General features: G+C 41.9%; 1 protein-coding gene across 1 annotated transcript in view; it reads left to right on the forward strand.

Annotated features, from left to right (window-relative positions):
• Nucleotides 1-15078, forward strand: part of LOC133540249 (B-cell receptor CD22-like) — a 64183-nt gene extending 49105 nt beyond the window's left edge. The window contains exon 12 of the mRNA XM_061882841.1: nucleotides 14287-15078. Coding sequence (XP_061738825.1) covers nucleotides 14287-14616 — 330 coding nt within the window. The 3' untranslated portion in view covers nucleotides 14617-15078. The remainder of the gene's footprint in view (nucleotides 1-14286) is intronic.
• Nucleotides 15079-16942: the final 1864 nt, after the last annotated feature.

Below are 16942 nucleotides of genomic sequence, written 5' to 3' on the forward strand. Positions count from 1 at the left end.
TGACAGCATTTTTTATTCCACCTCATCATAGATAAGTAAAATTGTTCCAACCAGGGGTTATAGATAACATTTGTTTATGGAAAGAAAACTAGTTTTCACAGGACCAAGGATGGCCCAGTGGTTAAGATGGCTGTCTTGAAACGAGAGGTACTGGGTTCCACCCCCACTCTGGTTGAAACAATTTTAGTCCATCTCATCATACATTACAGAGCCAGGAATCCTCGATTACATTTGTGTATGGAAAGAAATCTAATCTTTACAAGACCCAGGATAGACCAGTGGTTAAGACTGCTGACTCGGAATGAAACGTACCGTTGACAATCAGAACCACTGTGCTATCCTCGGTCTTGTGTCAGAGTTACTGGGTTCGATCCCTACTTCGGCTAGTAGAATTTTCTTTCACATCATCATACTTTAGATAGCCAGGGGTCGTAGATAACATTTGTGTATGGAAAGGAATATATTCTTCACAAGATCAAGGATTGCCCAGTTGTTAAGACAGCTGACATGGATCGAGCGGTACTGGGTTCAACTCCCACTCTGTTTGAAATAATTTTGTTCCACCTCATCATACTTAACTGAGCCAGGAGTCCTCGATGACATTTGTGTATGGAAAAAAATCCAGCTTTCACAAGACCCTGGGTAGACCAGCGGTTGAGACTCCTGCCTCGGGCTGAAAGATACCGTGTTCAAACCCCACTCATGTTGGCAATATTTTGTTCCACATCATCATACTTTAGAGAGCAATAGGTCGTAGATAACATTTGTGTATGGAAAAAAAATCCACTTTTCACAAGTTCAAGTAAAACCCAGTGGTTAAGACTGCTGACTTGAAAAAGAGAGGTACGGAGTTCAAACCCCATTCCAGTTGACAGCATTTTAATCCACCTCATCATACTTTACTGAGCCAGGAGTCCTTGATTACATTTGTGTATGAAACAAATTCTGGTTTTCACAAGACACTGGATAGGTCAGGGGTCACGACTGCTTACTCAGAAAGAAAGCTACAGGGTTCAAACCCCACTCTGATTGTACTTCCTCATACTTTTACTGAGCCAGGAGTCCTCGATTACATTTGTTTATAAAAAAAAATATGATGTTCTCCAGAACCAGGATAGCCCAGTGGTTAAGACTGTTGACTGGGAAAGTATGGTGCTATGTTCAAACCCAGCTGTGGTAGGCAGAATTTTGTTCCACCTCCATCATACTTTACTGTGCCAGGGGTCGTCCATTACATTGAAGTATGAAAATAAATCTTTGCAACACAAAACAGAAGATAGTCCAGTGGTTACGACTGCTGACTTGGAATTAAAGGTTCTGGATTGAAACCCAGCTCTAATTGGCGGTATTTGGTCATCATACTTTACTGAGTTAAGAGTCCTTGATTACTTTCATGTATGAACCAAAATCTCATGGTCTAAAGTTTAAGGATAGCCCAGTGGTTAAGACTTCTAAATTAGTATGGAAGGTACTGGGTTTGAACCCCACTACGGCTAGCAGTTCTTTAGTTCACATCATCATACTTTAGAGAGCCAGGGGTCACAGATAACATTTGTGTATGGAAATAAATCTGTTCTTCACAATACCAAGGATGGCCCAGAGGTTAAGACACCTGTCTTGGAATGTGTGTTACTGGGTTCAACTCCCACTCTGGTTGGAACAATTTTACTTAATCTCATCATACTTTACGGAGCCAGGAGTCCTCGATTACATTTGTGTATGGAAAGAAATCTGTATTTTACAAGACCCAGGATAGACAAGTGGTTAAGACTGCTGACTTGTAATAAGAGGTACTGTGTTCAAACCCAACTGCTTGATGATTTTTTGCAGTAGGAAATCATGCTTTTACTGAGCCAGACGTCCTCAATTACATTTGTGTATGAAAAAAAAAATTCTCTCCATAAGACCCAGGATAGACCAGTGGTTAAGACTGTTGACACAGATTGAGCGGTCCTGGATTTGGTAGTTTTTTGGTTCACATCCTCACACTTTAGAGAGCCAGGTGTCATACACAATATTTGTGTATGGAAAGAAATCTTCACTTCACAAGACTAAGGATGGCCCAGTGGTTAAGACAGCTGTCTTGGAACAAGAGGTACTGGGTTCAACCCCCACTCAGGTTGAACAATTTTATTCCATCTGGGTTCGAACCCCACTACGGCTAGCAGTTCTTCAGTTCACATAATCATACTTTAGAGAGCCAGGGGTCACAGATAACATTTGTGTATGGAAATAAATCTGTTCTTCACAATACCAAGGATGGCCCAGAGGTTAAGACACCTGTCTTGGAACGAGAGGTACTGGGTTCAACTCCCACTCTGGTTGACGTAATTTTGTTCCACCTCATCATACGTAACTAAGCCAGGAGTCCTCGATTACATTTGTGTATGGAAAAAAATCCGGTTTTCACAAAACCCAGGGTAGACCAGCGATTGAGACTCCTCCCTCGAACTGAAAGATACTGTGTTCAAACTCCACTCAGGTTGGTAATATTTTGTTCCACATCATCATACTTTAGAGAGCAATGGGTCGTAGATAACATTTGTGTATGGAAATAAATCTGCTCTTCACAACACCAAGGATGTCCCAGAGGTTAAGACACCTGTCTTGGAACGAGAGGTACTGGGTTCAGCCCTAACTCCGGTGGAACAATGTGGTTTAATCTCATCATACTTTACGGAGCCATGAGTCCTCGATTACATTTATGTATGGAAAGAAATCTGGTTTTTACAAAACACAGGGTAGACCAGCGGTTGAGACTCCTGCCTCGAAATGAAAGATACCGTGTTCAAACCCCACTCAGGTTCGCAATATTTTGTTCCACATCATCCTACTTTAGAGAGCAATGGGTCGTAGATAACATTTGTGTATGGAAAAAAAATCCACTCTTCACAAGTTCAAGGAAAACCCAGTGGTTAAGACTGCTGACTTGGAAAGAAAGTTTCGGAGTTCAAACCCTATTCCAGTTGACAGCATTTTAATCCACCTCATCATACTTTACTGAGCCAGGAGTCCTTGATTACATTTGTGTATGAAACAAATTATGTTCTTCACAATACACTGGATGGACCAGGAGTTATGACTGCTTACTCAGAAAGAAAGCTACAAGGTTCAAACCTCACTCTGGTTGTACTTCATCATACTTTTACTGAGCCAGGAGTCCTTGATTACATTTGTTTATGAAGAAAATATGAAATTCACAAGAACCAGGATAGCCCTGTGGTTAAGACTGTTGACTGGGAAAGTATGGTGCTGTGTTAGACAGAATTTTGTTCCACCTTCATCATACTTTACTGAGCCAAGGGTCGTCCATTACATTTAAGTATGAAAATAAATCTTTGTAACACAAGACAGAAGATAGTCCATTGTTTACGACTGCTGACTTGGAATTAAATGTTCTTGGTTGAAACCCAGCTCTTATTGACAGTATTTGGTCATCATACTTTACTGAGTTAACAGTCTTTGATTAGTTTGGTGTATGAACCAAAATCTCTTGGTCACAAGATTGAGGATAGCCCAGTGGTTAAGACTTCTGAATTAGTATGGAAGGTACTGGGTTCGAACCCCACTACGGCTAGCAGTTCTTCAGTTCACATAATCATACTTTAGAGAGCCAGGGGTCACAGATAACATTTGTGTATGGAAATAAATCTGTTTTTTACAAGACCCAGGATAGACCCGTGGTTAAGACTGTTGACACAGATTGAGCGGTCCTGGATTCGGTAGTTTTTTGGTTCACATCATCACACTTTAGAGACTCAGGTGTCATACATAATATTTGTGTATGGAAAGAAATCTACACTTCACAAGACTAAGGATGGCCCAGTGGTTAAGACAGCTGTCTTGGAACAAGAGGTACCGGGTTCAACCCCCACTCTGGTTGAACAATTTTATTCCATCTCATCATACTTTACTGAGCCAGGAGTCCTCAATTACATTTGTGTATGGAAAGAAATCTTGTCTTTACAAGACCCAGGACAGACTAGCGGTTAACACTGCTGACTCGGAATTAAAATTAGTGTGTTCAAACCCCACTCTGGTTGATAATATTTTGCAGTACCAAATCATACGTTTACTGAGCCAGGTGTCCTCGATTACATTTGTTAACGAAAAACTATGACAGACAGAAGACCCAGGATAGACCAGTGGTTAAGACTGTTGAATCAGATTGAAGGGTGCAGGGTTTGATTCCTGGTTGGGTTGACATGTAATTTACAATTCAGTCTGGAGGTGACATATATTGTGACTGTCATCTCTCTCATATACTGTAAAAATAATTATTTAATAAACTTTTTTTTTTCATCCAATTAACCTATTGTATTTGTACCCAGGAGAGGTCATTTGTCAACGCTCTTTATTATTAACTTTATACTCCTATTCCGACCCACCTCAGGAATTACACTCACTCGCACACACTCATTCATTCTCACACACACACACACACACTCACACTCACTCACAGGTAACCCCTGAGGTGTCATCATTGACTATTTGACAAATTATTTTTGATTATTATTATCTTTAGTTTTTACTTAACTTTTCAACTATATGTTACTCAAACAACGAGCACATAAGATTACTCTGTCTGGGGGAGAAGAAACACCCTGCAATTTATGTCGTATTGACGCCACACAGCCAAATGACTGATTCCATGTATGGGATTTGAACTCTGTACCTCTGTATTAGGAGCCCACAGTGTTGACCATTGAGCTATCCTGTGTCCCATTAAGGTTTGGTTTTCGCTCATATACAAATGTAATCCGTGAACTATAATTGAGGCGCAACTAAAAACAAGATTTTCCAAGTAAGGGAATTGAACCCAGTAGTACTGCGTGACAGGTAGCAGTCTTAACCACTGAGCTATTCTAGGTCTTGCTGGGAGGAGATTTTTGCAGTGAATTGATTTTCCTCTATCATACTTTATTGAGCCAGGAATCCTCAAATACATTTGTGTATGGAACAAAATCTAACCTTCACAAGACCCAGGATGGACCAGTGGTTAAGCCTGTTGACTCAGATTGAATGGTCATGATTTCGGCAGGTTTTTGGTTTACATCATCATACTTTAGAGAGCCAGGGGTCATAGATAACATTTGTGTATGGAAATAAATCTTGTCTTCACAAGACCAAGGATGACCCAGTTGTTAAGACAGCTGACATGGATCGAGAGGTACTGGGTTCGACTCCCACTGTGGTTGAAATAATTTTGTTCCACCTCATCATACATAACTGAGTAGACCAGCGGTTGAGACTCCTCCCTCGAACTGAAAGATTCCGTGTTCAAACCCTCTCAGATTGGCAATATTTTGTTTCACATCATCATACTTTAGAGAGCAATGGGTCGTAGATAACATTTGTGTATGGAAAAAAAATCTACTTTTCACAAGTTCAAGGAAAACCCAGTGGTTAAGACTGCTGACTTGGATAGAGAGGTACAGAGTTCAAGCCCCCTTCCAGTTGACAGCATTTTAATCCACCTCATCATACTTTACTGAGCCAGGAGTCCTTGATTACATTTGTGTATGAAACAAATTCTGGTTTTCATGAGACACTGGATAGACAAGGGGTTATGACTGCTTACGCAGAAAGAAAGCTACAGCGTTCAAACCCCACTCTGGTTGTACTTCCTCATACTTTTACTGAGCCAGGAGTCCTCGATTACATTTGTTTATAAAAAAAATTATTATGTTCTCAAGAACCAGGATAGCCCAGTGGTTAAGACTGTTGATTGGGAAAATATGGTGCTATGTTCAAACCCAGCTGTGGTAGACAGAACTTTGTTCCACCTCCATCATACTTTACCCGAGCCAAGGGTCATCCATTACATTTAAGTATGAAAATAAATATTTGTAACACAAGACAGAAGATAGTCCAGTGTTCACGACTGCTGACATGGAATTAAAGGTTCTGGATTGAAACCCAGCTCTAATTGACAGTATTTGGTCATCATACTTTACTGAGTTAAGAGTCCTTGATTAGTTTGGTGTATGAACCAAAATCTCATGGTCACAAAATTTAGGATAGCCCAGGGGTTAAGACTTCTGAATTAGTATGGAAGGTACTGGGTTCGAACCCCACTACGGCTAGCAGCTCTTTAGTTCACATCATCATACTTTAGAGAGCCAGGGGTCACAGATAACATTTATGTATGGAAATAAATCTGTTCTTCACAAGACCAAGGATGACCCAGAGCTTAAGACACTTGTCTTGGAACGAGAGTTACTGGGTTCAATCCCCACTCTGGTTGGAACAATTTTATTTAATCTCATCATACTTTACGGAGCCAGGAGTCCTCGATTACATTTGTGTATGGAAAGAAATCTGGTTATTAAAAGACCAAGGATGGACCAGTGGTTAAGACTGCTAACTTGGAATAAGAGGTACTGTGTTCAAATCCTATTCTGTTTGATGATTTTTTTGCAGTAGCAAATCATAGTTTTACTGAGCCAGACGTCCTCGATTACATTTGTGTATGAAAAATAAAAATTCTCACCAGAAGACCCAGGATAGACCAGTGGTTAAGACTGTTGACACAGATTGAGCATTCCTGGGTTCGGTAGTTTTTTGGTTCACATCATCACACTTTAGAGGGCCAGGTGTCATACATAATATTTGTGTATGGAAAGAAATCTGCCCTTTGCAAGACTAAGGATGGCCCAGTGGTTAAGACAGCTGTCTTGGAACGAGAGGTACTGGGTTCAACCCCCACTCTGGTTGAACAATTTTATTCCATCTCATCATACTTTACTGAGCCAGGAGTCCTCAATTACATTTGTGTATGGAAAGAAATCTGGTCTTTACAAGACACAGGACAGACCAGCGGTTAACACTGCTGACTCGGAATTAAAAGTAGTGTGTTCGAACCCCGCTCTGGTTGATAATATTTTGCAGTACCAAATCATACGTTTACTGAGCCAGGCGTCCTCGATTACATTTGTTAACGAAAAACTATGGCAGACAGAAGACCCAGGATAGACCAGTGGTTAAGACTGTTGAATCAGATTGAGGGGTGCAGGGTTCGAATCCTGGTTGGGTTGACATGTAATTTACAATTCAATCTGGAGGTGACATATATTGTGACTGTCATCTCTCTCATATACTGTAAAAGTAATTATTTAATAAACTTTTTTTTTTTCATCCAATTAACCTATTTTATTTGTACCCATGAGAGGTCATTTGTCAACGCTCTTTATTATTAACTTTATACTCCTATTCCGACCCACCTCAGGAATTACACTAGCTCGCACACACTCATTCATTCTCACACACACACACACACACACACACACACAGGTAACCCCTGAGGTGTCATCATTGACTATTTGACAAATTATTTTTGATTATTATTATCTTTAGTTTTTACTTAAGTTTTCAACTATATGTTACTCAAACAACGAGCACATAAGATTACTCTGTCTGGGGGAGAAGAAACACCCCGCAATTTATGTCGTATTGACGCCATACAGCCAAATTACTGATTCCATGTATGGGATTTGAACTCTGTACCCCTGTATTAGGAGCCCACAGTGTTGACCATTGAGCTATCCTGGGTCCCATTAAATTTTGATTTTCGCTCATATACAAATGTAATCAGTGAACTATAATCGAGGTACAACAAAAAACAAGGTACTTTAAGTAAGGGATTTGAACCCAGTAGTACTGTGTGATAGGCAGCAGTCTTAACCACTGAGCTAACCTGGGTCTTGCCTGGGAGACATTTTCGCAGTGAATCGATTTTCCTCTATCATACTTTATTGAGCTAGGACTCCTCAAATACATTTGTCTTTGGAACACAATCTAACTTTCACAAGACCCAGGATAGACCAGGGGTTTGGACTGCTGACTCGGAATGAAAATTACTGGTTTGGAATCTCACTCTGGTTGATGGTATTTTGTTCTACTTCATTATACTTTACTGAATCAGGAGTCCTCGATTACATTTGTGTAAAAGAAAAAAAAAAAAACCTTCACCAGACCCAGGAATAGACCAGCAATTAAGGCTATTGACTTGGAATGAATTGTACTAGGTTCAAACCCCACTCCGGTTGGCTGTCTTTTGTTTCGTACCATTATATTATAGTGAGCCAGGGTTCCTCGATTACATTTGTGTATGGAAGGAAATATAGTCCTTACAAGCTACACAAAATCATGGATTTGAACGAGCGGCAGCAGTCTTAACCATTAAGCTATTCTCAGCCTTGTTACAAGTGACGTTTGGCTCATTCACTAATGTAATCAGGACACCTGTTGCAGTAAACTATGACTGAAGTGGAACAAAATGTTGAACCTCAGTTACATATCAAACCAATTGGCATACCAATATTTTAGTACTGGCACCAAAATGTATTTTGTATACTTTTTGACACTTTTCTACATAAAGGGGACCTCAAAACATGGTATTATTTGAACAGAAGATAGTTTGATACAGTAAATATGTTTCTTGTTGAGATCGCAGAAGAATGTTGTCATTAAATATGAGAGTAAAGAAAAAAAAAGCATGTAGTGGCAATTTGTTGTGTTGTTGGTGTGTGCCATGTCTCTCAGTGTTAAGTTAAAGTTAAAGTACCAATGATTGTCACACACACACTAGGTGTGGTGAAATTTGTCCTCTGCATTTGACCCATCCCCTTGATCACCCCCTGGGAGGTGGGGGGAGCAGTGGGCAGCAGCGGTGCCGCGCCCGGGAATCATTAATGGTGATTGTTACATACGTGTTGTTGAGTTGTTGGTGTGTGTTCATAGTTCCTAGAAACTATCGCCACCGTGTGGTCATACCTGCAACAAGTTTATAGTTCTTAGAAACTATCGCCACCATGTGGTCATACATGCAACAAGTTCATAGTTCTTAGAAACTATCGCCACCGTGTGGTCATACCTGCAACAAGTTCATAGTTCCTAGAAACTATCGCCACCGTGTGGTCATACCTGCAACAAGTTCATAGTTCCTAGAAACTATCGCCACCGTGTGGTCATACCTGCAACAAGTTCATAGTTCCTAGAAACTATCGCCACCCTTTGGTCATACCTGCAACAAGTTCATAGTTCTTTGATGTGTGTTACATGACGTGGGATACATGATGTGCGATGTATGATATGTGATGTATGATGTGTGATACATGATGTATGTGTGATATATGATGTGTGATACATGATGTATGTGTGATATATGGTGTGTGCTACATGATGTATGATACATGACGTGTGATACATAATGTGTGATAAATGATGTGTGATACATGTGTGATAAAGGATGTGTGATACATGATGTGTGATGTATGATGTTTGATGTATGATGTGTGTGTGATATATGATGTGTGATGTATGTGTCATACATGATGTGTGATATATGACGAGTGATACATGATGTGTGATACATGATGTATGTGTGATATATGATGTGTGATGAATGTGTCATACATGATGTGTGATATATGACGAGTGATACATGATGTGTGATACATGATGTATGTGTGATATATGATGTGTGATGTATGTGTCATACATGATGTGTGATATATGACGAGTGATACATGATGTGTGATGTGTGATACATGATGTGTGATACATGATGTATGTGTGATATATGATGTGTGATGTATGTGTCATACATGATGTGTGGTATATGACGAGTGATACATGATGTGTGATGTATGATGTGTGATACATGATGTATGTGTGATATATGTGTGATGTATGTGTGATACATGTGTGATATATGATGTGTGATACATGATGTATGATACATGACGTGTGATACATAATGTGTGATAAATGACGTGTGATACAGCCCCTTGAGACACTAGTGATTTAGGGCTATATAAGTAAACATTGATTGATTGATTGATACATGATGTGTGATACATGACGTGTGATACATGACGTGTGATACATAACGTCTGATAAATGATGTGTGATACATGATGTGTGATATATGATGTGTGACATTTTATACGTGCCTTCTATGAGGATCTAGTCTATACTGCTATGATTATGTCGATATTTTTTGGCATCTTCTTTCGTTTTTGCATCTTCTTTCGTTTTTATTATGTTTATAACGTTAGGAAATATGTCCCTGGACACATGAAAACTTTGAATAGGACCAATGTATGATCCTGTAGCTACTTGGTATTGGATTGATACCCAAACATGTGGTATCATCCAAAACAAATGTAAAGTATCAAAGAAGAGAAGAATAAGTGATTATTACATTTGAACAGAAGTGTAGATAGAGCATGTTAAGAGAGAAAGTAAGCCGCCATTAACATTAAATGAACAAGTATATAAATAATTCGTTTTCTACCACTTGTCCTTAATAATGTTGACAAAATAATAGAATGATAAATGACACAACATTAGGAGCCTTAGCTTGCTTACTTACTAATAAAAGACAAGTTGTCTTGTATGTTCACTTTTTTATTTAAGGACAATATTGCACCAAGAAACATATGTTTAAAGGCCTACTGAAATGAGATTTTCTTATTTAAACGGGGATAGCAGGTTCATTCTATGTGTCATACTTGATCATTTCGCAATATTGCCATATTTTTGCACAAAGGATTTCGTAGAGAACATCGAAGATAAAGTTTGCAACTTTTGGTCGCTAATAAAAAAGCCGGAAGTAGCAGACGATGTGTGCGTGACGTCACGGGTTGTAGGGCTCCTCACGTCCTCACATTGTTTATAATGATAGCCTTCAGCAACAAGAGCTATTCGGACTGAGAAAGCGACAATTTCCCCATTAATTTAAGCGAGGATGGAAGATTCGTGGATGAGGAAAGTTAGAGTGAAGCGCAAAAAAAAAAAGGCGGCAGTCGGACCGTTTCAGATATAATTAGACACATTTACTAGGATAAGTCCGGAAGATCCCTTATCTGCTTATTGTTTTAATAGTGTTTTAGTGAGATTTTAAAGTCATACCTGAAAGTCGGATGGCTGCGGTGAACGCCAGTGTCTCCCAGAGAAGCCAATGGAGGAGCCAAGATCACAGTTGCCTTTTTGAGCTGCAGGATAAGGTCGCATAATCCACTGAAGTCTCCAGTAAGAGCTGACTTAATATCACAATTTTCCCATCCGAAAACTTGCTGGTTGACGTAGAGAAACATGTTCGCTTGAGCGCTCTGTGTTAAAGCTTCATAACAAACAAAGAAACACAGACTGTGTTTCGGTTGCTAAAGACAGCTGCAATCCACCGCTTTCCACCAAAAGCATTCTTTTTTATAGTCTCCATTATTAATTGAACAAATTGCAAAAGATTCAGCAACACAGATGTCCAAATTACTGTGTAATTATGCGATGAAAAGAGACGACTTTTAGCCGTGTGTGGTGCTGGGCTAATATGTCCCCTCCAACCAGAGACGTCACAAACACGCGTCATCATTCCGCGACGTTTTCAACAAGAAACTCCGCGGGAAATTTAAACTTGTAATTTAGTAAACTAAACCGGCCGTATTGGCATGTGTTGCAATGTTAATATTTCATCATTGATATATAAACTATCAGACTGCGTGGTAGGTAGTAGTGGGTTTCATCCATCCATCCATCCATCCATCTTCTTCCGCTTATCCGAGGTCGGGTCGCGGGGGCAACAGCCTTAGCAGGGAAACCTAGACTTCCCTCTCCCCAGCCACTTCGTCTAGCTCTTCCCGGGGGATCCCGAGGCGTTCCCAGGCCAGCCGGGAGACATAGTCTTCCCAACGTGTCCTGGGTCTTCCCCGTGGCCTCCTACCGGTTGGACGTGCCCTAAACACCTCCCTAGGGAGGCGTTCGGGTGGCATCCTGACCAGATGCCCGAGCCACCTCATCTGGCTCCTCTTGATGTGAAGGAGCAGCGGCTTTACTTTGACTTCCTCCCGGATGGCAGAGCTTCTCACCCTATTTGTTGATGGAGATGATCATATCTGCTGTACAGATTTACTTTAGAAAAGACAAGTGTTGGATACTTTTCTTGTTGCCTTATTTGTATTTGACTTTATTAAATGTTTGGGTTGAATTTTATTAAACGAAAGACGTTTATTTTATGGAGGAATGTAATTAATCATAGAACGGGCACCCAATGTTATTAAACAAATATTGGGTAACACTTTAGTATGGGGAACTTATTCACCATTAATCCGTTGCTTATTAACACGCAAATTAGTAACATATTTGTCACGCGGTGCGCGGATAGTGATGCGCGTTTTGTCACCCCAAGATGCAAAATGGACCAATCGGACGAGTATTGCAGGTAAGAGGTTGGTTTAATGTACAAAAATAAAATAACACTGGTACAAAACGGCAAAAGAAAGTGCGTGCCTATGCAAGGGAAGCTAACGCTAAACGTAGCAGTGAGTCAAGAGTCCAAAATTGACGTGCCGAGCGCACGAGAAGCTAAGGCGAAACTTAGCACAAGTATAGACGTAGAGGAAATACCAACGTGAGTGGAGCTTATAGCAGTGGTTCTCAAATGGGGGTACTTGAAGGTATGCCAAGGGGTACGTGAGATTTTTTTTTAAATATTCTAAAAATATGTTGAACAATTAAAAAATCCTTTATAAATATATTTATTGGCTCATACTACAACAAATTATGAAAGTAAGTTCATAAACTGTGAAAAGAAATGCAACCATGCAAAATTCAGTGTTGACAGCTAGATTTGTTGTGGACATGTTCCATAAATCCATCCATCTTCTTCCGCTTATCCGAGGTCGGGTCGCGGGGGCAACAGCCTAAGCAGGGAAACCCAGACTTCCCTCTCCCCAGCCACTTCTAGCTCTTCCCGGGGGATCCCGAGGCGTTCCCAGGCCAGCCAGGAGACATAGTCTTCCCAACGTGTCCTGGGTCTTCCCCGTGGCCTCCTACCGGTTGGACGTGCCCTAAACACCTCCCTAGGGAGGCGTTCGGGTGGCATCCTGACCAGATGCCCGAACCACCTCATCTGGCTCCTCTCGATGTGGAGGAGCAGCGGCTTTACGTTGAGTTCCTCCCGGATGGCAAAACTTCTCACCCTATCTCTAAGGGAGAGCCCCGCCACACGGCGGAGGAAACTCATTTCGGCCGCTTGTACCCGTGATCTTATCCTTTTGGTCATGACCCAAAGCTCATGACCATAGGTGAGGATGGGAATGGAGAACGACCGGTAAATTGAGAGCTTTGCCTTCCGGCTCAGCTCCTTCTTCACCACAACGGATCGGTACAACGTCCGCATTACTGAAGACGCCGCACCGATCTGCCTGTCGATCTCACGATCCACTCTTCCCTCACTCGTGAACAAGACTCCTAGGTACTTGAACTCCTTCACTTGGGGGAGGGTCTCCTTCCAAACCTGGAGATGGCATTCCACCCTTTTCCAAGCGAGAACCATGGACTCGGACTTGGAGGTGCTGATTCTCATTCCGGTCGATTCACACTCGGCTGCGAACCGATCCAGTGAGAGCTGAAGATCCCGGTCAGATGAAGCCATCAGGACCACATCATCTGCAAAAAGCAGAGATCTAATCCTGCGGTCACCAAACCGGAACCCCTCAACGCCTTGACTGCGCCTAGAAATTCTGTCCATAAAAGTTATGAACAGAATCGGTGACAAAGGACAGCCTTGGCGGAGTCCAACTCTCACTGGAAATGTGTTCGACTTACTGCCGGCAATGCGGACCAAGCTCTGACACTGATCGTACAGGGAGCGGACCGCCACAATAAGACAGTCCGATACCCCATACTCTCTGAGCACTCCCCACAGGACTTCCCGAGGGACACGGTCGAATGCCTTCTCCAAGTCCACAAAGCACATGTAGACTGGTTGGGCAAACTCCCATGTACCCTCAAGAACCCTGCCCAGAGTATAAAGCTGGCCCACAGTTCCACGACCAGGACGAAAACCACACTGTTCCTCCTGAGTCCGAGGTTCGACTATCCGGCGTAGCCTCCTCTCCAGTACACCTGAATAAACCTTACCGGGAAGGCTGAGGAGTGTGATCCCACGATAGTTTGAACACACCCTGCGGTCCCCCTTCTTAAAGAGAGGAACCACCACCCCGGTCTGCCAATCCAGAGGTACCGCCCCCGGGTTTCAGTAGGCCTTTAATGTACCGCAAGATTTTTTTGTTAACATAAAGCCAATAATGACATTTTTTGTGGTCCCCCTTATTTAGAAAAGTACGAAAATATTGGTACCCACTGGCAGAAATGTAGATCGGCGCCTATGGGTAATACTAACCGTAATTGTTAATTGACTTATCACATTTCGGCCCAGGCCTATTTATACAACAATGATTCTGTTGCTGCCGTACCTTGTTAAAAACTTGTTCCTAACAGGAAACTGACCCCGAGAGGGATGAAGGAGAAGGCGGCGACGTCAACGGCGAGGACAAAGCTGACGTGGACTACACCGACATCAACTTCTCTGCGCTGAGGAGAAACAACACCGGGGAGGCGGCGCCCAAGCACGAGGCTACGGAGTACGCGGAGATCAAGAAAGCCGGCTGCAGAAATGACGGCGAATCCGAGCAGTTGATGGAATGTCAGGGAACGCGGGAGGGCGGACCTCAGTGCTCCGAGCTGAAAGAGGACGAGGAGGTCCTGTATTCAAATGTAGAGGAAACAATGATGTGCAACAACGTCATCGATGGTCATGGAGATAATTGAACTCAAACTTTTTTTTTTTCCCTAAGCCAGGGGTGTCAAACTCAAATACAGAGCGGGCCAAAATTTAAAACCGAACAAAGCCACGGGCCAAGGTTGACCAAATTAACATTTTAATAGGGACCCAAACAAGTTTTGCATTGAATATTAATGAGTGTACAAAGCAAACGTCCTGACTTCAATTTGGCTCAGTGTGCCAAACACTGCATTAACAGGAAACAGATGCTTGAGCAACAACCAACTTAACAGGAGACCAAGGGAGATTCCTAGACACCAGACACATAGCAACTGACGTCAGTCAGTAGACTGACCAATCAGATAACTACTGGCACAGGGTATATAGATGCTGTACAACAAACTCTCAGACAGATCGCTTTGGGTTTTCCTGGTACTACTGTTCAAGTGTACTAAACGATCGCCGCTCTCTGCAGACTGCGTTAAATAAAATACTTCTACTTGACTCAACTCCTGCCTCCTCGAATTGTTTTCCTGCTCCCGGCCCGGGTGAGACGGCACTAAAAATGCGTCTCAACAATATGTATCTATATTGCTGATTATTGTGGCCAAAGAGTATGTGCTCCAATCATCCATCCATCCATTTTCTACCGCTTATTCCCTTTTGTGGTCGCGGGGGGCGCTGGCACCTATCTCAGCTACAATCGGGCGGAAGGCGGGGTACACCCTGGACAAGTCGCCACCTCATTGCAGGGCCAACACAGATAGACAGACAACATTCACACTCACATTCACACACTAGGGCCAATTTAATGTTGCCAATCAACTTATCCCCAGGTGCATGTCTTTGGAGGTGGGAGGAAGCCGGAGTACACGGAGGGAACCCACGCATTCACGGGGAGAACATGCAAACTCCACACAGAAAGATCCCGAGCCTGGATTTGAACCCAGGACTGCAGGAACTTCGTATTGTGAGGCAGACACACTAACCCCTCTTCCACCGTGAAGCCCATTCTCCAATCACTCCATCACAAAAAATAAGAGTTGTAGAAATTATTGGAAACTCCAGACATGTGTATGTATATTGTTTTATTGGCCCAGCTCTATTCCGTGCTGCATGAAAATGTTAAAGGCCTACTGAAATGAGATTTTCTTATTTAAACGGGGATAGCAGGTCCATTCTATGTGTCATACTTGATCATTTCACGATATTGCCATATTTTTGTTGAAAGGATTTAGTAGAGAACATCGACGATAAAGTTCTCAACTTTTGGTGCTGATAAAAAAGCCTCGCCTTTACCGGAAATCGCAGACGATGATGTCACAAGGGTGAGAGCTCCTCACGTCCTCACATTGTTTATAATGGGAGCCTACAGCAGCAAGAGCTATTCGAACCGAGAAAACGACACTTTCCCCATTAATTTGAGCGAAAATGAAAGATTTGCGGATGATGATATTGATAGCGAAGGACTAGAAAAAAAAATAATAATCAAATAAAATAAAAAGTGACGGCTCCGGGCGGCGGCAGTGTGAGCGTTTCAGATGTAATTAGACACATTTACTAGGATAATTCTGGAAGATCCATTATCTGCTTATTGTTTTAATAGTGTTTTAGTGAGATTGTTGTCACACCTATGGATCTTATTTTGTCATGTTATGTTTTTGATTTTGGACAATCAGTCACGTTTTGCACTTCCTGGTTTTGTTTGTTTCCATGCCCACCTCATTAGTTTTATCCTAGTCACGCCCCTGCCCTCAGTCCTGCACCTGTTCCTAATTATCACAGCCACTACTTAAATCATTTTCTTTCTGTCCATCAGTCTGGGATTTTTGCATTCTGCTTCATGCCACATTTCTATCACAAACCTCCACGCCTTGCCACGCTGCTAAACATTTGGACCAAGCCACGTAAGATCCATGTATTCTTTCGCCTAAGTGCTTTTTTTTTTTGGTTTATTGTTAGCATCTTTTGTTCATTAATAGATAGCCATGCCATTGTGCTGTTTTTGTTAATGTTTTAGAATATATTATTATCCGCCATCGAGCGTGCTTTTTGTTTTGCCTTTTGTATTTAAGTAACAAATAAAAATGTATTTACATTCATGCCTGATTCGTCCCACATCATCCTTGCATCGAGGAAGCACAAACACCCACAGCTCAAGCTTGACAGAAAAAAAGCACTTAGGCGAAAGAATACATGGATCTTACGTGGCGTGGTCCAAATGTTTAGCAGCGTGGCAAGGCGTGGAGCTTTGTGATAGAAATGTGGCATGAAGCAGAATGCAAAAATCCCAGACTGATGGACAGAAAGAAAATGATTTAAGTAGTGGCTGTGATAATTAGGAACAGGTGCGGGACTGAGGGCAGGGGCGTG

The sequence above is a fragment of the Nerophis ophidion genome, linkage group LG21, assembly GCF_033978795.1.
Source record: "Nerophis ophidion isolate RoL-2023_Sa linkage group LG21, RoL_Noph_v1.0, whole genome shotgun sequence".
Classification (NCBI taxonomy): Eukaryota; Metazoa; Chordata; class Actinopteri; order Syngnathiformes; family Syngnathidae; genus Nerophis; species Nerophis ophidion.